Source organism: Oncorhynchus mykiss, chromosome 2, assembly GCF_013265735.2.
Source record: "Oncorhynchus mykiss isolate Arlee chromosome 2, USDA_OmykA_1.1, whole genome shotgun sequence".
NCBI classification, from domain to species: Eukaryota; Metazoa; Chordata; class Actinopteri; order Salmoniformes; family Salmonidae; genus Oncorhynchus; species Oncorhynchus mykiss.
Genome location: NC_048566.1, coordinates 82,487,571 through 82,513,806, shown reverse-complemented (window position 1 = coordinate 82,513,806; position 26,236 = coordinate 82,487,571). Strand labels below are relative to the sequence as shown.

Below are 26,236 nucleotides of genomic sequence, written 5' to 3'. Positions count from 1 at the left end.
TCTGTGTGTGTGTGTGTGTGTGTGTGTGTTAGAGGTCGACCGATTTGATTTTTCAAAGCCGATCCCGATTATTGAAGGACCAAAAAAGCCGATACCGATTAATCGGACTATTTTATTAAAATGTATTTGTAATAATGACAATTACAACAATACTGAATTAACACTTATTTTAACTTAATATAATACATCAATAAAATCAATTTAGCCTCCAATTAAAAATGAAACATGTTCAATTTGGTTTAAATAATGCAAAAACAAAGTGTTGGAGAAGAAAGTAAAAGTGCAATATGTGCAATGTAAGAAAGCTAACGTTTAGGTTCCTTGCTCAGAACATATGAAAGCTGGTGGTTCCTTTTAACATGAGTCTTCAATATTCCCAGGTAAGAAGTTTTAGGTTATAGTTATTATAGGACTATTTCCCTCTAAACCATTTGTATTTCATTAACCTTTGACTATTGGGTGTTCTTATAGGCACTTTAGTATTGCCAGTGTAACAGTATAGCCTCCATCCCTCTCCTCGCTCCTCTCTGGGCTCGAACCAGCAACACAACGACAACAGCCACCACATCGAAGCAGCGTTACCCATGCAGAGCAAGGGAAACAACCACCCCAAGGCTCAGAGCGAGTGACGTTTGAAATGCTATTAGCGCGCGCTAACTAGCCAGCCATTTCACTTCGGTCACACCAGCCTCATCTCGGGAATTGATAAGCTTGAAGTCATAAACAGCGCAATGCTTGACGCACAACGAAGAGCTGCTGGCAAAACGCACTAAAGTGCTGTTTGAATGAATGTTTACGCGCCTGCTTCTGCCTACCACCGCACAGTCAGATACTTAGATACTTGTATGTTCAGTCAGATTATACGCAACGCAGGACACTAGATAATATCTAGTAATATCATCAACCATGTGTAGTTGACTAGTGATTATGATTGATTGTTTTTTATAAGAAGTTTACTGCTAGCTAGCAACTTACCTTGGCTTACTGCATTCGCGTAACAGGCAGTCTCCTTGTGGAGTGCAACGGTCATTATTGCGTTGGACTATTTAACTCGCCCGTTCTCTGCCAGGTTGCAAGATTGAATCCCCCAAGCTGACAAGGTGAAAATCTGTCTTTCTGCCCCTGAACGAGGCAGTTAACCCACCGTTCCTAGGCCGTCATTGAAAATAAGAATGTGTTCTTAACCGACTTGCCTAGTTAAATAAAGATTTAAATAACGGTGCAAAAAAAAAAAAAAAAATCGGTAAAATCGGTGTCCAAAAATACAGATTTCCGATTGTTATGAAAACTTGAAATCGGCCCTAATTAATCGGCCATTCCGATTAATCGGTCTACCTCTAGTGTGTGTGTGCGCCTGCCTGCCTGTGTTCATGTTTCTGTCTGGCATAAAACAGACACATTCTGGTGTGGATTTAATATTTTCAATTTCTCTCCTCCTGCAGGGAAATGTGTTAAGGCATATTCTCCTCACTCGCTACTTTGGAAATCAAAGGATTCTCTCCAAATCAGAGTTTGGGAGCGGGAACAGCTCGGCTGGAGGCTTTGGAGGTACTAAACACGACCCCGAATAACCCCAACTATACCTTAACAATGCTCCCCGTTACTTGTGGGGAGTGAGCAGATAACCTGCATTAATGTTTACTGGTGGCCTGCCTCCATAGTTTATTATTTCCTCTCAGGCTGTAATCACAGGTTGTTATTTCCTCTCAGGCTGTAATCACAGGTTGTTATTTCCTCTCAGGCTGTAATCACAGGTTGTTATTTCTTCTCAGGCTGTAATCACAGGTTGTTATTTCTTCTCAGGCTGTAATCATAGGTTGTTATTTCCTCTCAGGCTGTAATCACAGGTTGTTATTTCCTCTCAGGCTGTAATCACAGGTTGTTATTTCCTCTCAGGCTGTAATCACAGGTTGTTATTTCCTCTCAGGCTGTAATCACAGGTTGTTATTTCCTCTCAGGCTGTAATCACAGGTTGTTATTTCCTCTCAGGCTGTAATCACAGGTTGTTATTTCCTCTCAGGCTGTAATCACAGGTTGTTATTTCCTCTCAGGCTGTAATCACAGGTTGTTATTTCCTCTTAGGCTGTAATCATAGGTTGTTATTTCCTCTCAGGCTGTAATCACAGGTTGTTATTTCCTCTCAGGCTGTAATCACAGGTTGTTATTTCCTCTCAGGCTGTAATCACAGGTTGTTATTTCCTCTCAGGCTGTAATCACAAGTTATTATTTCCTCTTAGGCTGTAATCATAGGTTATTTCCTCTTAGGCTGTAATCATAGGTTGTTATTTCCTCTTAGGCTGTAATCATAGGTTGTTATTTCCTCTTAGGCTGTAATCTATAATCAAACAGCACAGGAATTAAATTATCGGCATCTATTGATCACTTCTTTACTAATGCTGCAGAAATTTGCTTTAAAGCAGTATTCAAATCCATTGGATGTAGTGATCCCAATATAGTAGTCATATCTAGGAAAACCAAAGTTCCAAAGGCTGCACCTGATATAGTGTATAAGAGGTCATACAATACGTTTTGTAGTGATTCCTATGTTGTTGATGTAAAGAATATTTGTTGGTCTCTGGTGTGTAATGAGGAGCAACCAGACACTGCACTTGACACATTTATGAAATTGCTTATCCCAGTTACTAATAAGCATGCACCCATCAAGAAAATGACTGTAAAAACGGTTAAAACCCCGTGGATTGATGAGGAATTTAAAAATTGTATGGTTGAGAGGGATGAGGCAAAAGGAATGGCAAATAAGTCTGGCTGCACAACCGATTGGCAAACATATGGCAAATTGAGAAATCATGTGACTTAACTGAATAAGAAGAAACTATACTATGAATCAAAGATGAATGATAGTAAAAAAGATTTGGAGCACCTTCAATTTTGGGCAAAAAGGCAAACTCGGCTCCATCATTCATTGAATTAAATGGCTCATTCATCACAAAACCCACTGATATTGCAAACTACTTTAATGATTTTTTCATTGGCAAGATTAGCAAATGTAGGCATAACAATTCAGCAACAAATGCTGAACCTACACATCCAAGTATAACTGATCCAATTATGGAATACCAGCATTGTAGTTTTGAATTCCATAAAGTGAGTGTGGAAGAAGTGAAAAAATTGTCTATCAACAATGACAAGCCACCGGGGTCTGACAACTTGGATGGAAAATTACTGAGGATAATAGTTGACGATATTGCCATTCCAATTTGCCATATATTCAATCTAAGCCTACTAGAAAGTGTGCCCCCTCAGGCCTGGAAGGAAGCAAAAGTAATTTTGTTTCTCAGGAATAGTAAAGCCCCCTTTAATGGCATAAATAGCTGACCAATCAGCCTGTTACCAACCCTTAGTAAACTTTTTGAAACAATTGTGTTTGACCAGATTCAATGCTATTTTGCTGTAAACAAATTGACAACAGAATTTCAGCATGCTTAAAGGGAAGGACATTCAACAAACACTTACACAAATGACTGATGATTGGCTGAGATTGAGGGAGCTGTTTTGTAAGACTTCAGTACAGCCTTTGACATTATCGATCAGTCTGCTGATGGAAAAACGTACAGTACCAGTCTAAAGTTGACACCTACTCTATAGTTGTACTATTTTCCACATTGTAGAATAATAGTGAAGACAAACTATGAAATAACACATGGAATCTCATAGCACCAAAAAAGTGTTTAAAAAATCCAAAGATGTTTTATATTTGAGATTCTTCAAAGTAGCCACCCTTTACCTTGATGACAGCTTTGCACACTCTTGGGCGTTCCCTCAACCAGCTTCAAGAGGAATGCTTTTCGAATAGTCTGGAAGGCGGTCCGGTGATTTGTGGAGACCAGGTCATCTGATGCAACAGTCCATCACTCTCCCTCTTGGTCAAATAGCCCTTACACAGCCTGGAGGTGTGTTTTGGGTCATTGTCCTGTTGAAAAACAAATGATAGTCACACTAAGCGCAAACCAGATGGGATGGCAAATCAATGCAGGAGGCTGTGGTTGCCATGCTGGTTATATGTGCCTTGAATTCTAAATAAATCACAGACCGTGTCATCAGCAAAGCACCATCACACCTCCTACTCCCTGCTTCATGGTGGGAACCACACATGCAGAGATCATCCGTTCACCTACTCTGTGTCACAATCTCAAATCGGACTAAAGGACAGATTTCCACCGGTCTAATTGCTTGTGTTTCTTGGCCCAAGCATGTCTTTCCTTCTTCTTGGTGTCCTTTAGTAGTGGTTTCTTTGTAGAAATTCGACCATTGATTCACGCAGTCTCCTCTGAACAGATAATGTTGAGATGTGTCAGTTACTTAAACTCTGAAGCATTTATTTGGACTGCAATCTGAGGCTGGTAACTCATGTACTTATCCTCTTGCAAGGAGTTAACTCTGGGTGTTCCTTTGCTGTGGCGGTCCTCATGAGAGCCAGTTTCGTCATAGCGCTTTGTAGTTTTTGCGACTGCACTTTGACTGACCTTCATGTCTTAAAGTAATGACGGTCTGTCATTTCTCTTTGCTTATTTGAGCTGTTCTTGCCCGTAATATGGACTTGGTCTTTCACCAAATAGGGCTATCTTCTGTGTACCAACCCTACCTTGTCACAACACAACTGATTGGCTCAAACACATTAAGAAGGAAAGAAATTCCACAAATTAGCTTTTAACAAGGCACACCTGTTAATTGAAATGCATTCCAAGTGACTACCTCATGAAGATGGTTGAGAGAATGCCAAGAGTGTGCAAAGCTGTCATCAAGGCAAAGTGTCATCATAGGCTATTATTTATTCTTGACAGTTATAATACGAACCCTCGGTTCCAAATCAGACATGGGTTCAAATGCTATTTGATAACATTCAATTACTTTTAGCTTTTGCTTGAGACTACCTGGTTTGCCAGGTGGGTGGGGTATCCACGTTATTCATTAAGCCAGACAAACACAAGAACCCAGGTCTGTTCCAAATCATGTCCTCCCATTTCTCCCATTCCAATCGATGTGTTTATTAATCTATCTATCTGCAGGTGGCACTCTGGTCCAGGACTCTGACAAGCCGAGCAGCAGCATGGTGGACATCCAGTGTCTGCTTGACAGTGAGGGAGCCTCAGAGCTGGTCATAGACCTCATCGTCAGTACCAAGAACGATCGTGTGTTCCAGGAGAGCATCCTGCTAGGCAACGCCCTGCTGCGGGGGGGAAACACTCAGATACAGGTGGGTGAGGAGGGGGTAGGCTCACTCAGATACAGGTGGGTGAGGAGGGGGTAGGCTCACTCAGATACAGGTGGGTGAGGAGGGGGTAGGCTCACTCAGATACAGGTGGGTGAGGAGGGGGTAGGCTCACTCAGATACAGGTGGGTGAGGAGGAGGTAGGCTCACTCAGATACAGGTGGGTGAGGAGGGGGTAGGCTCACTCAGATACAGGTGGGTGAGGAGGGGGTAGGCTCACTCAGGTACAGGTGGGTGAGGAGAGGGTAGTCTCACTCAGGTACAGGTGGGTGAGGAGAGGGTAGTCTCACTCAGGTACAGGTGGGTGAGGAGGGGGTAGTCTCACTCAGGTACAGGTGGGTAAGGAGGGGGTAGTCTCACTCAGGTACAGGTGGGTAAGGAGGGGGTAGTCTCACTCAGGTACAGGTGGGTAAGGAGGGGGTAGTCTCACTCAGGTACAGGTGGGTGAGGAGAGGGTAGTCTCACTCAGGTACAGGTGGGTGAGGAGGGGGTAGTCTCACTCAGGTACAGGTACAGGTGGGTAAGGAGGGGGTAGTCTCACTCAGGTACAGGTGGGTAAGGAGGGGGTAGTCTCACTCAGGTACAGGTGGGTAAGGAGGGGGTAGTCTCACTCAGGTACAGGTGGGTAAGGAGGGGGTAGGCTCACTCAGATACAGGTGGGTGAGGAGGGGGTAGGCTCACTCAGATAGAGCTAGGTAAGGAGGGGGTAGTCTCACTCAGATACAAGTAGGTAAGGAGGGGGTAGTCTCACCCAGATACAGTGGGTGAGGAGAGGGTAGGCTCACTCAGATACAGGTGGGTAAGGAGGGGGTAGTCTCACTCAGTTACAGTGGGTGAGGAGAGAGTAGGCTCTCTCAGATACGTAAATGTGCGCAGGTAGAGAGATTCAGGTTGGACACACACTCACTCCAATACAAGTGTTTATCAACTATCTGGTGGGTCGTTTACATTTCTACCCTAACACCCCCCTCAGAACTCATTCTACCACCAGCTGCACAAGCAGAAGAAGTCGGAGCGCTTCTTCAAGGTGTTCTATGACCGCATGCGTCTGGCCCAGCAAGAGATCCGGGCCACTGTGTCCGTCAACATGTTCGAGGTCAGCACCTGCAGGAAGAGAGAGGAGGACGTCGACGTCAGTCACAGTGGCATCCGGCTCAGGAAAACAGGTATGTTCTTTGTCTCCATAGAAATAGAATGACTAGAACAGACATTCTCATTCAAGTCAATGTTGCATGATGGGTGGGACGGCAGCCATATTGAGGGTCCTCATGAGTGTACTGTCAAATTGCAGAGGTCGGCGCCGGTTTACTTCCGGCGCCGACAGAGATGGCCGCCTCGCTTCGCGTTCTTAGGAAACTATGCAGTTTTTTGTTTTTTTACGTGTTATTTCTTACATTAGTACCCCAGGTCATCTTAGGTTTCATTACATACAGTCGAGAAGAACTACTGAATATAAGATCAGCATCAACTCACCATCAGTACGACCAAGAATATGTTTTTCGCGACGCGGATCCTGTGTTCTGCCTTACAAACAGGACAACGGAGTGGATCCTATGCAGCGACCCAAAAAAACGACTCCGAAAGAGAGGGAAACGAGGCGGTCTTCTGGTCAGACTCCGGAGACGGGCACAGCGCACACCACTCCCTAGAATTCTTCTTGCCAATGTCCAGTCTCTTGACAACAAGGTTGATGAAATCCGAGCAAGGGTAGCATTCCAGAGGGACATCAGAGACTGTAACGTTCTTTGCTTCACGGAAACGTGGCTTACTGGAGAGACGCTATCCGAAGCGGTGCAGCCAACAGGTTTCTCCACGCATCGCGCAGACAGGAAAAATCATCTTTCTGGTAAAAAGAGGGGCGGGGGCGTATGCCTTATGACTAACGTGACATGGTGCGATGAAAGAAACATACAGGAACTCAAATCCTTCTGTTCACCTGATTTAGAATTCCTCACAATCAAATGTAGACCGCATTATCTACCAAGAGAATTCTCTTCGATTATAATCACAGCCGTATATATCCCCCCCCAAGCAGACACATCGATGGCTCTGAACGAACTTTATTTAACTCTCTGCAAACTGGAAACAATTTATCCGGAGGCTGCATTCATTGTAGCTGGGGATTTTAACAAGGCTAATCTGAAAACAAGACTCCCCAAATTTTATCAGCATATCGATTGCGCAACCAGGGGAGGAAAGACCTTGGACCATTGTTACTCTAACTTCCGCGACGCATATAAGGCCTTGCCCCGCCCCCCTTTCGGAAAAGCTGACCACGACTCCATTTTGTTGATCCCTGCCTACAGACAGAAACTAAAACAAGAGGCTCCCACGCTGAGGTCTGTCCAACGCTGGTCCGACCAAGCTGACTCCACACTCCAAGACTGCTTCCATCACGTGGACTGGGAGATGTTTCGTATTGCGTCAGATAACAACATTGACGAATACGCTGATTCGGTGTGCGAGTTCATTAGAACGTGCGTTGAAGATGTCGTTCCCATAGCAACGATTAAAACATTCCCTAACCAGAAACCGTGGATTGATGGCAGCATTCGTGTGAAACTGAAAGCGCGAACCACTGCTTTTAATCAGGGCAAGGTGTCTGGTAACATGACCGAATACAAACAGTGCAGCTATTCCCTCCGCAAGGCTATCAAACAAGCTAAGCGCCAGTACAGAGACAAAGTAGAATCTCAATTCAACGGCTCAGACACAAGAGGCATGTGGCAGGGTCTACAGTCAATCACGGACTACAGGAAGAAACCCAGCCCAGTCACGGACCAGGATGTCTTGCTCCCAGGCAGACTAAATAACTTTTTTGCCCGCTTTGAGGACAATACTGTGCCACTGACACGGCCTGCAACGAAAACATGCGGTCTCTCCTTCACTGCAGCCGAGGTGAGTAAGACATTTAAACGTGTTAACCCTCGCAAGGCTGCAGGCCCAGATGGCATCCCCAGCCGCGCCCTCAGAGCATGCGCAGACCAGCTGGCCGGTGTGTTTACGGACATATTCAATCAATCCCTATACCAGTCTGCTGTTCCCACATGCTTCAAGAGGGCCACCATTGTTCCTGTTCCCAAGAAAGCTAAGGTAACTGAGCTAAATGACTACCGCCCCGTAGCACTCACATCCGTCATCATGAAGTGCTTTGAGAGACTAGTCAAGGACCATATCACCTCCACCCTACCTGACACCCTAGACCCACTCCAATTTGCTTACCGCCCAAATAGGTCCACAGACGATGCAATCTCAACCACACTGCACACTGCCCTAACCCATCTGGACAAGAGGAATACCTATGTGAGAATGCTGTTCATCGACTACAGCTCGGCATTCAACACCATAGTACCCTCCAAGCTCGTCATCAAGCTCGAGACCCTGGGTCTCGACCCCGCCCTGTGCAACTGGGTACTGGACTTCCTGACGGGCCGCCCCCAGGTGGTGAGGGTAGGCAACAACATCTCCTCCCCGCTGATCCTCAACACTGGGGCCCCACAAGGTTGCGTTCTGAGCCCTCTCCTGTACTCCCTGTTCACCCACGACTGCGTGGCCACGCACGCCTCCAACTCAATCATCAAGTTTGCGGACGACACAACAGTGGTAGGCTTGATTACCAACAACGATGAGACGGCCTACAGGGAGGAGGTGAGGGCCCTCGGAGTGTGGTGTCAGGAAAACAACCTCACACTCAACGTCAACAAAACTAAGGAGATGATTGTGGACTTCAGGAAACAGCAGAGGGAACACCCCCCTATCCACATCGATGGAACAGTAGTGGAGAGGGTAGCAAGTTTTAAGTTCCTCGGCATACACATCACAGACAAACTGAATTGGTCCACTCACACAGACAGCATCGTGAAGAAGGCGCAGCAGCGCCTCTTCAACCTCAGGAGGCTGAAGAAATTCGGCTTGTCACCAAAAGCACTCACAAACTTCTACAGATGCACAATCGAGAGCATCCTGGCGGGCTGTATCACCGCCTGGTATGGCAACTGCACCGCCCTCAACCGTAAGGCTCTCCAGAGGGTAGTGAGGTCTGCACAACGCATCACCGGGGGCAAACTACCTGCCCTCCAGGACACCTACACCACCCGATGTCACAGGAAGGCCATAAAGATCATCAAGGACATCAACCACCCGAGCCACTGCCTGTTCACCCCGCTATCATCCAGAAGGCGAGGTCAGTACAGGTGCATCAAAGCTGGGACCGAGAGACTGAAAAACAGCTTCTATCTCAAGGCCATCAGACTGTTAAACAGCCACCACTAACACTGAGTGGCTGCTGCCAACACACTGACACTGACTCAACTCCAGCCACTTTAATAATGGGAATTGATGGGAAATGATGTAAATATATCACTAGCCACTTTAAACAATGCTACCTTATATAAATGTTACTTACCCTACATTATTCATCTCATATGCATACGTATATACTGTACTCTATATCATCGACGGTATCCTTATGTAATACATGTATCACTAGCCACTTTATACTATACTATGCCACTTTGTTTACATACTCATCTCATTTGTACATACTGTACCCGATACCATCTACTGTATCTTGCCTATGCTGCTCTGTACCATCACTCATTCATATATCCTTATGTACATATTCTTTATCCCCTTACACTGTGTACAAGACAGTAGTTTTGGAATTGTTAGTTAGATTACTTGTTATTACTGCATTGTCGGAACTAGAAGCACAAGCATTTCGCTACACTCGCATTAACATCTGCTAACCATGTGTATGTGACAAATAAAATTTGATTTGATTTTTAGTCATTCTGTTTCTATGATCCTCTCCTCCATACCTCGTATTTGGTTCCATCAGGCATCTGTATTTATGTCTCTCTGTTTTGATGTACAGTCAGTCGGGTGCTGGAGTATTGAAAACAGGGGTGCCAATCATTTTGACCCCTATCTTTTTAGAGTAAAACAAATCTTACTTATACTAAATCTATTTCTCTGAGCAATTGTATTAGTATAAAATATATTTGCACATTTTTTGCATACAATATAGCTTAGTATTTGTATTTATTTTATACAGACTTTTTTGCTAATCTTTATCAAGGGTGCCAATAAATTTGGACCGGACTGTATACTGTTAGTGGGGAAAATCTAAATAAAGTTAGTTTGATTCAGATACCTATTCATTCAGTTCTGGAGCTGCAGTCTTTCCCCTCCTTACTGGCCTTCCCCTTGTTTCATGGGAGAACAAGTCCAGACCATGTCTGTGATGTAGCAGATATTGTAAAATCTACATAGACTCCACAGACTGAAGTGTGGTGTGGAAGGTAGAGACAGTTAAATAGTGAGGGGGAAAATGTGGGAGGATGAGAGGTGAAGAGGGATTTCAGTTCTAAAGCTGCTGAGTCATAATGGCCATGAGGGGTCAGCTCTGAACATGAGCCTACAGGTCGCCATGGAGATGATGGGAAACGGGCTCTCAATACAGTCATACAGATAATAGGCCTATAATGTATATTTGCTGTTATTGAAATGCACATTTGTAGTGCATCTGTGTAATATACAGTAATACAGTGTAGTATATACATCTTCATTCAAAGGTTTAAAACCCCATCCTTTGTATACATAGGTATAGTGACTCAAGGTGAAAGGTCGCTCACATTTCTCTCTCTCTCCTTAGGCCCCAGTCGATCTCTCTGGGCCGAGGTCATTAACCCATTCAACTAGCAATGTGACTACAGTAAAAACAGTGTAAATCTGTGTGGTTTCCCCTGTAGTTTCACTGACCTCTTAACACTGTGGAGTGATTCTGTGGTTCTCTGTTCCTGTTTCGCCCCCATGCCTGCAGTCACATGTCAGGGGCCATGTGAGGGGCCACAGCACTAAGTCTATCAAAGGACCATTATACCCAGACGTGTTGTTTTGATACACCAAAAACGCTTACTACATAGTTAACCCGTTGTCAGAGGGGTCACAGTCATTTAGGAATTATTACAGAAAAGTGGTTGTTTCGAATAATAAGATTTCATATCAGTTTTGCTATCAATTTGACTGAAGGGGAAACATTGTTTTTCAATCATGGGAATGGATTGGCTCACAGTGATTAGCAGGGTTGGGGTCCATTTAATTTCAATACAGTAATATCAGGAAAGGAATTGAAATTCAAGTGGTTACATGATCGAAAAAATAATGCAACATTTTCATATCATGAATTTTAATTCCACTGTGAAATTGTCTGACTTGAAAGTAAATCACCCTCCAACCCTAGTCAGCAGAAATTCACAGGTTTTCCAGAAATTCTGAGGATGTTTAGGATTGTTTCCAGAATTGTGCAACCCTTCAGTGACCCACCCCTTCCTCTTCTCCTCCTCAAGTGAAAGACTCTTCCCTTCACATGAAAGACAACATGCGTGGCCAGTTGAAGGAGGCGTCCTCAGCCACCTCCAAGGCCTTTGTCTCCTTCCGGAAGGATCTGGACACAGACCTGGAGGTGCTGGACGGCCAGGCCGGTGATGGGCCCGGGGGAGGGGGCGAGGAGAGAGAGGAAGAGACCCAGATGAGCCCGGCCATCACCATCATGAAGCCTATCTTGCGATACCTCCAGCTGCTCTGTGAGAACCACAACAGGAACCTGCAGGTATTGAATTCAATGGAATAAACCTCTTCTTGATCCTCAGCATATGGGCACTGTATTGGGAGATCACAGTCCTCTAACCACAAGCTGAACTTCATGGTGTTTACCATGTTCACATGATGAGTGAATCATGAATCATAAGTCAATCGTCTCAACAAGGATTAGCAGGTGGGCCTAAAATCATCTGAGACTAAATCATTGTCATTTTCAACAACCGGGTATTATTGTCAATATCTGTCTCACGGTTTTATTCTGAAAAGCATGACCTTTATTTTGACACACCCTCCTATAAACCCAGATCAGTTGTGCTCACACTCAGATAGGATGTCATACTAGTATTCTATGAATATTAACCACCATTCTTCCCCTCCTGGTTCCTCCCTGAATCCAGAACTTCCTGCGGAACCAGAACAACAAGACCAACTACAACCTAGTGTGTGAGACTCTGCAGTTCCTGGACATCATGTGTGGCAGCACCACGGGAGGCCTGGGCCTGCTGGGCCTCTACATCAATGAGGGCAACGTGGACCTTGTCCGGCAGACGCTGGAGACAATCACCGAGTACTGCCAGGGGCCTTGCCACGAGAACCAGGTAGGGGACCACCACTACCTACCAGGTCACCCCATTACTGTGCCAGTGTAGCGGAGGTGGAATCACGTTCTCGTGATGAGGTATCCCTGCCTGAGACTAGGAAACCCAAATTATACGATATGTCACCGTTGTACCACAAGGATTTCCTCTTGGCCTGGGGTCACCCACCGGTTACACCAGAAAACTATAATGTTGTTGTGCTTACTTTACCATCAAAGATGCATTTTGTGGTTCAAGCATCGCCATGAAAACCATTGCCAGCAAATATGTGGAGTTGTTCAGTAAGATGTGAATCATGTCAATTTATAAAGTGGTTGGGACGTTACACATTTGGCCTACAATACTGCTAGACTGACAACAGTATTGTCTAATTGATTCTAAAACATCTTAATTAAAGGGATAGTTCACTTTTCTTGAAGTTTTAGCTCATTGTCGAGGGTGTTGGGTGTTGTCATTAGAACTATCTATTTAAATATTGCCAATTTTAATTCACTATTATATCTCCAATGGAAAGTTGTTTTCATTTTAAAGTGTTTTCCGCTCACTAACTAACCTCTTGTTGTCCCAGTCCTGTATAGCCAAGCACGAGTCCAACGGAATCGACATCATCATAGCTCTGATAGTCAACTCCATCAACCCCTTGGGGAAGAATCGAATGGACCTGGTGCTAGAACTCAAGGTTAGCATACCTCTCCATACACATTCACACCCCCCCCCCCCCCCCCCCCCTAAGAGAGCCCTATATAAACAGCTGGATAAGCTGCAGAGAATAGTTAATTATACCTAGATGAATACTGTATAGGTTATCCCATCTAGCCCTATATTAGTGGGCCATTCATACTACACACATGTTATCATGGCAATCATTTCAGAATCAGTTTCTTGTTAAAAGACCCATTTGTCCTTGTGTTATGGCCTTACAAGGTGAAATCTGCTGAGATGTGAGGGACAAATGCACTGAACTTCTTTCCTCCTTTCTTTCATAGGTAACAAATGTCTTTCCTCAGGGCAGTGGTGATTTTAGCATGTACATTTTGGTGGGGCAAACTCCCCCCCCAAAATGTTGATAAATGCCAGAAAAGCAACTAAACAATACATTATTTGCACTATAATGGTGCCCACAAACTGTTAGAGCCTACATAAAGCTGTCCCAACAGCAGAGTCCGAACAGCAGTCCCAAAAACCCTACTACTGCTACACCTGGCTATCAGCGGAGCATTGTCTGGCAATCTCATTTACTGCCTTTTAAAAAGACAGCTGATATGGCTGACTTGCTTAAACAAATGTGGTTTCTACTGACAATGGAGACGTTCAAACTATATGGCATAAGGGGACGACGAGCGGATAAAAGGCAATCTGTAATTTCGATTTAAGACATTACTGAGCGAGCTAGGACAGACGTAGTCAATATAACTACTACTTTTGAAATGTACAGCGACAGAATTCAGAACATGGGCCGTTCTTACAGTATTCTCTCTGTACACCAAGTCAGAACTGTAGGATAAATGAAGGGGGCATATAAGCAGACAATGAAAGCTCTTACCATATTCGATGATGACATTTCTTTTAAACACCACTAAGTCAGAACAGTAGGCTAAGTTATGAGGGGGAAAGGTACCAAATTATTATGGTGATGCACATGGGCTACTAACAGCTTTTTATACAACATACACTTAGTATTACTTTCTTAGCTACGGTATACATATCTTCCTGGCATATTACATCATTCATGCAGCAGCATACAAGACATTTTTGGACTCACCTTGTGCTGTGCGGCGGTCCTTCGTGGGGAGATTCTGTCATCTAGCTTTGACTTCAAAGTCTGGCATTCTCTAGATTTATGGCGCTTTCAAGACAATTGGAAACTCGGGGGGGGGGGGGGGGGGGGGCGACCAAGGTAGAATTATGAAGTCAGTTATCTTCAGGTCATACAGTGCCTTGCGAAAGTATTCGGCCCCCTTGAACTTTGCAACCTTTTTGCCACATTTCAGGCTTCAAACATAAAGATATAAAACTGTATTTTTTTGTGAAGAATCAACAACAAGTGGGACACAATCATGAAGTGGACAACATTTATTGGATATTTCAAACTTTTTTAACAAATCAAAAACTGAAAATCTAGATCTCTGCAGTTCATCCAGAGTGATCATGGGCCTCTTGGTTGCATCTCTGATCAGTCTTCTCCTTGTATGAGCTGAAAGTTTAGAGGGACGGCCAGGTCTTGGTATATTTGCAGTGGTCTGATACTCCTTCCATTTCAATATTATCGCTTGCACAGTGCTCCTTGGGATGTTTAAAGCTTGGAAAATATTTTTGTATCCAAATCCGGCTTTCAACTTCTTCACAACAGTATCTCGGACCTGCCTGGTGTGTTCCTTGTTCTTCATGATGCTCTCTGCGCTTTTAACGGACCTCTGAGACTATCACAGTGCAGGTGCATTTATACGGAGACTTGATTACACACAGGTGGATTGTATTTAACATCATTAGTCATTTAGGTCAACATTGGATCATTCAGAGATCCTCACTGAACTTCTGGAGAGAGTTTGCTGCACTGAAAGTAAAGGGGCTGAATAATTTTGCACGCCCAATTTTTCAGTTTTTGATTTGTTACAAAAGTTTGAAATATCCAATAAATGTCGTTCCACTTCATGATTGTGTCCCACTTGTTGTTGATTCTTCCCAAAAAAATACAGTTTTATATCTTTATGTTTGAAGCCTGAAATGTGGCAAAAGGTCGCAAAGTTCAAGGGGGCCGAATACTTTCGCAAGGCACTGTAGCTCTAGAAAGAGGACAGAGTTCCCCGACTTGGAATTCCGTATTGGATGACAAATCAAAATGTATTTTACCAGTCAGAGCTAGTTTTTTTTCCCCCTGATGTCCCAGTTGTCTTGAACTTTCTGAAGTCTGAGATTTCCGAGTTTCCAGTTGTTTTGAATGAGGCAGAAGTCATGCTGGATTGACAGCATGGCCAATGTTGAATGTTTATCCTTTTAAACTTGGAAAAGAGATCCTTATACCCAGATTTCGACCACACATCCACTCCAGTGAATAGCAGGCTAGTGATTTTGGTATTTGGTATTTTATTAGGATCCCCATTAGCTACTCTTCCTGGGGTCCACACAAAACATGAAACAAGAACAGCTCAAGGACAGGACTACATAAACATTTTTAAAAGGCACATGTAGTCTACATATCAGTGCATACACACAAACTATCTAGGTCAAATAAGGGAGAGTCGTTGTGCCACGAGGTGTTGCTTTATCAATTTTTTTTAAACCAGGTTTGCTGTTTATTTTAGCAATATGAGATGGAAGGAAGTTCCATGCAATAAGGGCTCTATATAATACTGTATGCTTTCTTGGATTTGTTCTGGATGTGGGGCTTGTGAGAAGACCCCTGTTGGCATATCTGGTGGGATAAGTGCATGTGTCTGAGCTGTGTGTAAGTTGACTATGCAAACACTTTGGGATTTTCAAGACATTAATAAAAAATAAAAAGTGATATAGTCAGTCTCTCCTCAACTCTTAGCCAAGAGAGACTGGCATGCATAGTCTTTATATCAGCCTTCTGATTACAATAAAGATCAAAATGTTCCGCTCTGTTCTGGGCCAGCTGCAGCTTAACTAGGTCTTTCCTTGCAGCACTGGACCACATGACTGGACAATAATAAAGATTAGACAGAACTAGAGCCTGCAGAACTTGCTTTTTGGAGTGTGGTGTCAAAAAAGTAGAGCATCTCTTTATTACGGCTAGACCTCTCCACATCTTTACAACCATTGAATCTATATGTTTTGACCATGACAGTTTACAATCTAAGGTAACGTCAGATAATTTAGTCCCCTCAACTTGTTCAACAGCAACACCATTCATAACCAGATTCAGCTGAGGTCTAGCACTTAAGGAATGATTTGTACCAAATACACTGCTCTTAGTTTTAGATGTTCAGGACCGGTTTATTACTGGCCACCTATTCCAAAACAGACTGCAACTCTATAAGGGTTTCAGTGACTTCATTAGCTGTGGTTGCTGATGTGTATATGGTTGAATCATCAGCATACATGGACACACCTGCTTTGTTTAATTCCAGTCACAGGTCTTTGGTAAAAATAGAAAAGAGTAGAGGGCCTAGAGAGCTGCCCTGCGGTACACCACACTTTACATGTTTGACATTAGAAAAGCTTCCATTAAAGAAAACTCTTTGGGTTCTATTAGATAACTCTGAATCCACATTATGGCAGAGGTTGAAAAGCACATAAGTAGCACATACGTTTTTTCAACAATAGGTTTCCGAGCCGGTCACGGGTGTACCTCAGCCACGCTCAAGGTACTAAACGATATCATAACCGCCATCGATAAAAGACAGTACTGTGCAGCCGTCTTCATAGACCTTGCCAAGGCTTTCGACTCTGTCAATCACCGTATTCTTATCGGCAGACTCAGTAGCCTCGGTTTTTCGGATGACTGCCTTGCCTGGTTCACCAATTACTTTGCAGACAGAGTTCAGTGTGTCAAATCGGAGGGCATGCTGTCCGGTCTTCTGGCAGTCTCTATGGGGGTGCCACAGGGTTCAATTCTCGGGCCGACTCTTTTCTCTGTATATATCAATGATGTTTCTCATGCTGCGGGCGATTCCCTGATCCACCTCTACGCAGACGACACCATTCTATATACTTCCGGCCCGTCCTTGGACACTGTGCTATCTAACCTCCAAACGAGCTTCAATGCCATACAGCACTCCTTCCGTGGCCTCCAACTGCTCTTAAACGCTAGTAAAACCAAAGGCATGCTTTTCAACCGTTCGCTGCCTGCACCCGCACGCCTGACCAGCATCACCACCCTGGATGGTTCCGACCTTGAATATGTGGACATCTATAAGTACCTAGGTGTCTGGCTAGACTCTAAACTCTCCTTCCAGACCCATATCAAACATCTCCAATCGAAAATCAAATCAAGAGTCGGCTTTCTATTCCGCAACAAAGCCTCCTTCACTCACGCCGCCAAACTTACCCTAGTAAAACTGACTATCCTACCGATCCTCGACTTCGGCGACGTCATCTACAAAATTGCTTCCAACACTCTACTCAGCAAACTGGATGCAGTTTATCACAGTGCCATCCGTTTTGTCACTAAAGCACCTTATACCACCCACCACTGCGACTTGTATGCTCTAGTCGGCTGGCCCTCGCTACATATTCGTCGCCAGACCCACTGGCTCCAGGTCATCTACAAGTCCATGCTAGGTAAAGCTCCGCCTTATCTCAGTTCACTGGTTACGATGGCAACACCCATCCGTAGCACGCGCTCCAGCAGGTGTATCTCACTGATCATCCCTAAAGCCAACACCTCATTTGGCCGCCTTTCGTTCCAGTTCTCTGCTGCCTGTGACTGGAACGAATTGCAAAAATCGCTGAAGTTGGAGACTTTTATCTCCCTCACCAACTTCAAACATCTGCTATCCGAGCAGCTAACCGATCGCTGCAGCTGTACATAGTCTATTGGTAAATAGCCCACCCATTTTCACCTACCTCATCCCCATACTGTTTTTATTTATTTATTTTTATTTTTCTGCTCTTTTTTAACAGTTCTAACAGTCAGTTTCTTAATTAACAGGTACATGTTTATCAATAATTGGAATAAGTAATTTCATAAATTCATCAAGTGCAGCGTCTGGATGCTCCTCGTTAATCACATCAGACCGACAAATATTTTTAACTTCATCCACATAAGAGTCACAGCAAAATCTTTTGTATGATCTCTTATATACTATTTTAGGCCCATGTGTTGGAACTTTGGCTTTCCTAGATTTTGCCACATCACTGCACCCAATGGGTACAGACACAGCTTTAGAACAAAGTTCTACAGCATTAGTAAAAATGTGATCAATACATGTGGATGATCTTGTTCCTGTAGTGTTTGTAAACACCCTGGTAGGTTGACTAATAACCTGAACCAGATTACAGGCACTGGTTACAGTAACAAGCTTCCTCTTAAGCAGACAGCTTGATGAAAACCAGTCAATATTCATGTCCCCATGAAAGTAGACCTCTCTGTTTACATCACATAGACTATCAAGCATTTCACACATATTCTTTAGATACTGACGGTTAGCACTTGTTGGCTTAGCAACATCCCAAAAGAAAAGGCTTTAGATATGCCAAGTGAACCTGCAACCACAACACTTCAATAACACTTGACATAAGATATTCTCTAAGCATTACATAGATATGGCCCTGAATATATATATATATATATATATATATATATATATATATATATATATATATATATATATATATATATATATATATATATATATATATATATATATACACACAGCAACACCTCCCCCATAAGCATTTGTCTCTTCTATAGATGTTATATCACTGTATTGCTACTGATGTATCAGAAATGGCTAATATATGAAAGTTATCTGATGTTAGCAAGTTAATGATTTCATTAACCTTTTTTCTAAGGCTACATATATTCATTTGGGATATTTGCATCCCTTTCCTGGGTAGCTTATCAGAGATAGACATAATACTGAAAAGAGCAAGAAGAGCAAACAAAGCAATAGAAAAAATATACATTCAGCAGTTTATTAATCAATTGGCGTGTGTGTGCTGCGGGGTTGAAGCTACGAACCCATAGGTTTGGCTCTTCTGGGAGGGAGGGTGGACAATGAGCCTGTCATAGCGGATGTAAGTAATGTCCCCACATGCTCTGGCAGCTTTTATGGCTGGGATCAGTTCTTTCCTCTTCTGGCGCACAGCTTCAGGATGGTCCTCGTTGAGGAAGATATACATTCCTCTCAAGTTCTTGGCTCTTTAGCTAGCAGATTTTTTTGGATTAGCTAACACAACCTGCCATTGGAACACAGGAGTGATGGTTGCTGATAATGGGCCTCTGTACCCCTATGTGTCAGCTGTTTCTAGCTACAATAGTCATTTACAACATTAACAATGTCTACACTGTTTTTCTGATCTATTTTAATGGACAAAATATATATTTTTCTTGGACCTCTAGGGTATGTGGGACGCTAGTGTCCCACCTGGCCAACATCCAGTGAGATTGCAGAGCGCCAAATTCAAATACAGAAATACTCATTATAAAAATTCAGAAAACAAAACATATTTTACATAGGTTTAAAGATTAACTTCTTGTGAATCCAACCACGGTGTCAGATTTAAAAAATGCTTTACGGCAAAAGCATACCTTACGATTATTTGAGAACATAGCCCAGTAGACAAGTCATTGCAAACAGTAACCAGCCAAGCAGAAGAGTTACACAACTCAGAAATAGAGAAAATGAATCCCTACACTTTGATGATCTTCATATGGTTGCACTCCGAAGATATTCATTTACTCAATAAATGTTCCTCTTGTTCAATAGTCTCTTTATATCCAAAAACCTCAGTTTTCTTCAGTAATCCACAGGCTCAAATGCAGTCAAAACAGGCAGACAAAAAATCCAAATTGTATCCGTAAAGTTCATAGAAACATGTCAAACGATGTTTATATTCAATCCTCAGGTTGTTTTTAGCCTAAATGATTTATAATATTTCAACCGGACAATAACGTTGTCAATATAAAAGGTAAACAAGAAAGGCACTCTCTCGGGATTGCGCATGAAAAAGCTCTGGGACACTTCAGGGTCCACTCATTCAGACTGGTCGTACTCCCTCATTTATCAGAATACAAGCCTGAAACCATTTCTAAAGACTGTTGACATCTAGTGGAAGGCATAGGAACTGCTATTTGAGTCCTAAGTCAATGGATACTGTAATGGCATTGAATAGAAAACTACAAAAATACTTCCTGAATTGATTTTTCTCAGGTTGTTGCCTGCCAAATCAGTTCTGTTATACTTAGACACTATTTTAACAGTTTTGGAAACTTTAGAGTGCTTTCTATCCAAATCTACCAGTTATATGCATATCATATCTTCTGGGCCTGAGTAGCAGGCTGTTTTAATTTGGGCATGCTTTTTTTTTTAAACAAAATTCAGAATGCTGCCCCCTACCCTAGAGAAGTAAAAAAAAACAAGGACATTTCTAAGTGACCCCAAACTTTTGAACGGTAGTGTATGTTTAACAGGTGGGGCTCAACACGGTTGGTCTCTGCCTTCGTATAGTACTGATTTTGAAGTCAGTTTCCGCCAGGTAACAGATTGTGGAGTGGGTTAGGATGTGATGGTCATGTGTCGTGGTCTCTCTGTGCTAGAACAACGCCTCCAAGCTGCTGCTGGCAATCATGGAGAGTCGCCATGACAGCGAGAACGCCGAGAAGATCCTTTACAAGATGAGGCCCATGGAGCTGGTGAGTGAATCCACACACACACTAACACACACAAATACACACTTTACTGACAACGTGTGTTCCAGGTGGATGTGATGAAGGAGGCATATGCCCAGGGCCTGGAGAGTGAAGCTGAGGAGAACTCTATAGGAGACCAGATCAAACCAAAAGACGTAGGACACAACATCTACATCCTGGCCCACCAGGTAACCCCATGACATGTGCTATAACAAGCATGGTTGAGTGTGTGTGTGGGAGAGAATTTGTGCACCTGCGTATTAATACTTTAATAAGGGCCCATTGACAAAGGCAAAGTCAGTGGCACAGAAAAAGACGGTAATTCACATACTGTATCATTCGCCTGTGTCACACTCTTACTCCACCGCCAGGTGAGTCTAATGATTCATGTCTGTAGGTGTATTCATATAGGCTTGTTTTGTGTGATTTCAGCAGGTGATAATGGATGTAACTTTCAATGGAAGAAATGGTTCCTGTGTTGATTCAGACAGACCAGGTCTAGCGGGTTTTCACTTCTGTCTTTCACCCAAAATAGAGTGTCAGACAGGGTATTTCTGTCCCACCAACGGACTGGTTTCATCATGACCACCGAGCTCTCTGGGGCTGGCTGTTTGCACTTCCAAAATAACACCAATCACACATGAGCACATACAGAAGTTTGCACACACACGCTCAACCCCATCGTGTAACCCCACATGTGCAAATTTACATACATTACATACCACACACGTGCCTCAAGCATTCATATACACACACATAACACACATAACCCAAGCATTCCCTTTTAGCTATTGCTCCTGTTTATCAGTAAATGTCACCACACTTCTGAGCATCTGCCATGCAAACCAAAATTGGTTACGTGAAAGTTCCCACAATGTAAAAAAAAAAGTACTTTCCAAATGTGCTGTTTGTGTATAGTATTCAGATGCCTTGGCTTTTTCCACATTTTTGGTTCTTTACAAACTTATTCTAAAATGGATGAAATTGTCTTTTTCCACCAGTGTGTACAGTTGAAGTCAGAAGTTTACATACATACACCTTAGCCAAATACATTTAAACTCAGTTTTCACAATCCCTGACATTTAATCCTAGTAAAAATTCCCTGTTTTAGGTCAGTTAGCTTCACCACTTTATTTTAAGAATGTGAAATGTCAGAATAATAGTAGAGAGAATGATTTATTTCAACTTTAATTTATTTCATCACATTCCCAGTGGGTCAGAAGTTTACATACACTCAGTTAGTATTCGGTAGCATTGCCTTTAAATAATTAAACTTGGGTCAAATGTTTCAGGTAGCCTTCCACAAGGTTCCCACAATAAGTTTAATTTTGGCCCATTGCTCCTGACAGAGATGATGGAACTGAGTCAGGTTTTTAGGCCTCCTTGCTCGCACACTCTTTTTCAGTTATGCCCACACATTCTCTCTAGGATTGAGGTCAGGGCTTTGTGATGGCCACTCCAATACATTGACTTTGTTGTCCTTTAGCCATTTTGCTACAACTTTGGAAGTATGCTTGGGGTCATTGTCCATTTGCGACCAAGCTTTAACTTCCTGAATGATGTTGAGATGTTGCTTCAATATATCCAAATAATTTTCATTCCTCATGATGCCATCTATTTTGTGAAGTGCACCAGTCCCTCCTGCAGCAAAACACCCCAATAACATGATGCTGCCACCCCCGTGCTTCACAGTTGGGATGGTGTTTTTCGGCTTGCAAGCCTCCCCCTTTTCCCTCCAAACATAATGATGGTCATTATGGCCAAACAGTTCTGTTTTTGTTTTATCTGACCAGAGGACTTTTCTCCAAAAAGTATGATCTTTGTCCCCATGTGCAGTTGCAAACTGTAGTCTGGCTTTTTTATGGCGGTTTTGGAGCAGTGGCTTCTTCCTTGCTGAGTGGCCTTTCAGGTTATGTCGATATAGGACTCATTTTACTGTGGATATAGATACTTTTGAACCTGTTTCCTCCAGCATCTTCACATGGTCCTTTGCTGTTGTTCTGGGATTGATTTGCACTTTTCGCACCAAAGTACGTTCATCTCTAGGAGACAGAACACGTCTCCTTCCTGAGCGGTATGACGGATGCGTGGTTCCATGGTGTTTATCCTTGCGTACTATTGTTTGTACAGATGAACGTGGTACCTTCAGGCATTTGGAAATTGCTCCCAAGGATTTAACCAGACCTGTGGATGTCTACAAATTTGTTTCTGAGGTCTTGTCTGATTTCTTTTGATTTTTCCATGATGTCAAGCAAAGAGGCACTGAGTTTGAAGGTAGGCCTTGAAATACATCAACAGGTACACCTCCAATTGACTCAAATTATGTAAATTAGCCAATCAGAAGTGTCTAAAGCCATGACATCAATTTCTGTAATTTCCCAAGCTGTTTAAAGGCACAGTCAACATAGTGTATGTAAACTTCTGATCCACTGGAATTGTGACACAGTGAATTATAAGTGAAATAATCTGTCTGTAAACAATTGTTGGAATAATGACTTGTGTCATGCACAAAGTAGATGTCCTAACCGACATGCCAAAACTATAGTTGTTAACAAGAAATGTGTGGAGTGGTAGAAAAACGAGTTTTAATCACTCCAACCTAAGTGTATGTAAACTTCCGACTTCAACTGTATGTATGTACAGTACCAGTCAAAAATGTGGACACATCTACCTCATTCAAGGGTTTTTCTTTATTTTTACTATTTTTCTACATTGTAGAATAGTAGTGAAGACATTAAAACTATGAAATAACACAAGCTTCAAGCTTGGCACGCCTGCATTTGTGGAGTTTCTCCCATACTTCTCTGCAGATCCTCTCAAGCTCTGTCAAGTTGGATGGGGAGCATCGCTGCACACTTATTTTCAGGACTCTCCAGAGATGTTCAATTGGGTTCAAGTCCTGGCTCTGGCTGGGCCTTTCGAGGACATTCAGAGACTTGTCCCGAAGTCACTCCTGCGCTGTCTTGGCTGTGTGCTTAGCGTCGTTGTCCTGTTGGAAGGTGAATCTTCACCCCAATCTGAGGTCCTGAGCGCTCTGGAGCAGGTTTTCATCAACGATCTCTCTGTACTTTGCTCTGTTCATCTTTCCCTCAACCCATGACTAGTCTCCCAGTCCCTGCCGCTGAAAAACATCCCCACAGCATGAAGCTGCCACTACCATGCTTCACCTTAACCTGTTGCGTCGAGCAATCCCGTATCCGGGAGCGTAATTATAGCCTCAAGCTCATTACCATAACGCAACGTTAACTATTCATGAAAATCGCAAATGGAATGAAATAAATATATTGGCTCACAAGCTTAGCCTTTTGTTAACAACGCTGTCATCTCAGATTTTCAAAATATGCTTTTCAACCATAGCTACACAAGCATTTGTGTAAGAGTATTGATAGCTAGCATAACAAAAACAAGAAAAGCATTCAAATAAAATCATTTACCTTTGAAGAACTTCGGATGTTTTCAATGAGGAGACTCTCAGTTAGATAGCAAATGTTCAGTTTTTCCAAAAATATTATTTGTGTAGGAGAAATCGCTCCGTTTTGTTCATCACGTTTGGCTAAGAAAAAACCCAGAAAATTCAGTCATTACAACGCCAAACTTTTTTCCAAATTAACTCCATAATATCGACAAACATGGCAAACGTTGTTTAGAATCAATCCTCAAGGTGTTTTTCACATATCTATTCGATGATAAGTCATTCGTGGCAGTTTGGTTTCTCCTCTGAAGCAAATGGTAAAATACACGCAGCTGGAGATTACGCAATAATTGCAACGAAGGACACCAAGCGGAGCACCTGGTAAATGTAGTCTCTTATGGTCAATCTTCCAATGATATGCCTACAAATACGTCACAATGCTGCAGACACCTTGGGGAAACGACAGAAAGTGTAGGCTCATTCCTTGCGCATTCACAGCCATATAAGGAGACATTGGAACAAAGCGCATTCAAAATCTGGGGCGTTTCCTGTTTGAAATTTCATCTTGGTTTCGCCTGTAGCATCAGTTCTGTGGCACTCACAGATAATATTTCTGCAGATTTGGAAACGTCAGAGTGTTTTCTTTCCAAAGCTGTCAATTATATGCATAGTCGAGCATCCTTTCGTGACAAAATATCTTGTTTAAAACGTTTTTTTTTATCCAAAAATTAAAAGAAGAAGTTAATGATGTTTCCAGGTTTCTTCTAGACGTGACGCTTGGCATTCAGACCAAAGAGTTCAATCTTGGTTTCATCAGACCAGAGAATCTTGTTTCTCATGGTCTGAGAATCCTTTAAGGTGCCTTTTTAGCAAACTCCAAGCGGCCTGTCATGTGCCTTTTACTGAGGATTGACTTCCGTCTGGCCACTGTACCATAAAGGCCTTACTAGTGGAGTACTGCAGAGATGGTTGTCCTTCTGGAAGTTTCTCCCATCTCTAGAGAGGAGCTCTGGAGCTCTGCCAGAGTGACCATTGGGTTCTTGGTCACCTCCCTGACCAAGTCCCTTTTCCCCTGTTTGCTCTGATTGGCTGGGCGGGCCAGCTCTAGGAAGAGTCTTGGTGGTTCCAAACTTCTTCCATTTAAGAGTGGAGGCCACTGTGTTATTGGGGACCTTCAATGCTGCAGAAATGGTTTGGTACCCTTCCCCAGATCTGTGCCTCGACACAATACTGTCTCGGAGCTCTACGGACAATTCCTTTAACCTCATGGCTTGGTTTTTGCTCTGACATGCGCTGTCAACTGTGGGACCTTATAAAGACAGGTGCCTTTCCAAGTTATGTCCAGTCAATTGAATTTCCCCACAGGTGGACTCCAATCAAGTTGTAGAAACATCTCAAGGATGATCAATGGAAACAGGATGTCCAACTTCCAAGATGGCGTAGCAGTAGGACGTGTTGTCGTGTTCCTTGTATATATCGTTTGTTTTCGTTTCGTTTTCGTTTTTTTTCTTCACATATCTTTAAAACTTTTTGCTGAACCTCAACTTCTTCTAAATACTCTCCTGCAACCCGCCTCACCCAACGTAGCTTTTTTCCTAAAGTATTTATATTTACTTCGGATCTGGAACCCCTCAACTGAAGCTAGCCAACTAGCCAACTAACTACCAGCTTCAGCAAAACATTGCTAGCGGTCTTCAGCTAACCGGTCAGCTAACCGGTCATCAGCTAACCTTTAGCTCGGAAAGCTCTCGCCAGTTCGAACAACGCGACTCTAACCAGAGCATAACGGACCTATCTTTTATTTTATTTTTCACCCCCGGATTCCCATCGCAAACGGAACATTTTGAGCTCCTGGGCTACAATATCCAGACCCACGACCGGTCCATTGATGTCACCGCATGAAGAGGAATAAACAGACTCCCCCCATCGCGACGTCCCCAAAGGCTAACTCTCTAGCCCTTGCTATCTCCTTGCTTGCAAATTCGGCCTGCTAACTGCTAGCTTGTTTAGCCCGGTCCGCTAACTGCTACCGTGTTTAGCACCGTCTACTAACTGTTAGCTTGTTAGCACAGGCC

The 26,236-nt window shown here is 43.1% G+C and overlaps 1 protein-coding gene across 2 annotated transcripts in view; it reads left to right on the top strand.

The window, feature by feature from the left end:
• Positions 1-26,236, top strand: part of LOC110497694 (inositol 1,4,5-trisphosphate receptor type 2) — a 170,024-nt gene that overhangs the window by 85,575 nt on the left and 58,213 nt on the right. For both annotated transcript variants that reach the window (XM_036956593.1, XM_036956603.1), the window contains exons 38-45: positions 1,443-1,548; positions 5,028-5,215; positions 6,204-6,396; positions 11,581-11,843; positions 12,232-12,432; positions 13,001-13,111; positions 20,657-20,752; positions 20,818-20,937. In XM_036956593.1, the coding sequence (XP_036812488.1) occupies positions 1,443-1,548; positions 5,028-5,215; positions 6,204-6,396; positions 11,581-11,843; positions 12,232-12,432; positions 13,001-13,111; positions 20,657-20,752; positions 20,818-20,937 (1,278 nt within the window). The remainder of the gene's footprint in view (positions 1-1,442; positions 1,549-5,027; positions 5,216-6,203; positions 6,397-11,580; positions 11,844-12,231; positions 12,433-13,000; positions 13,112-20,656; positions 20,753-20,817; positions 20,938-26,236) is intronic.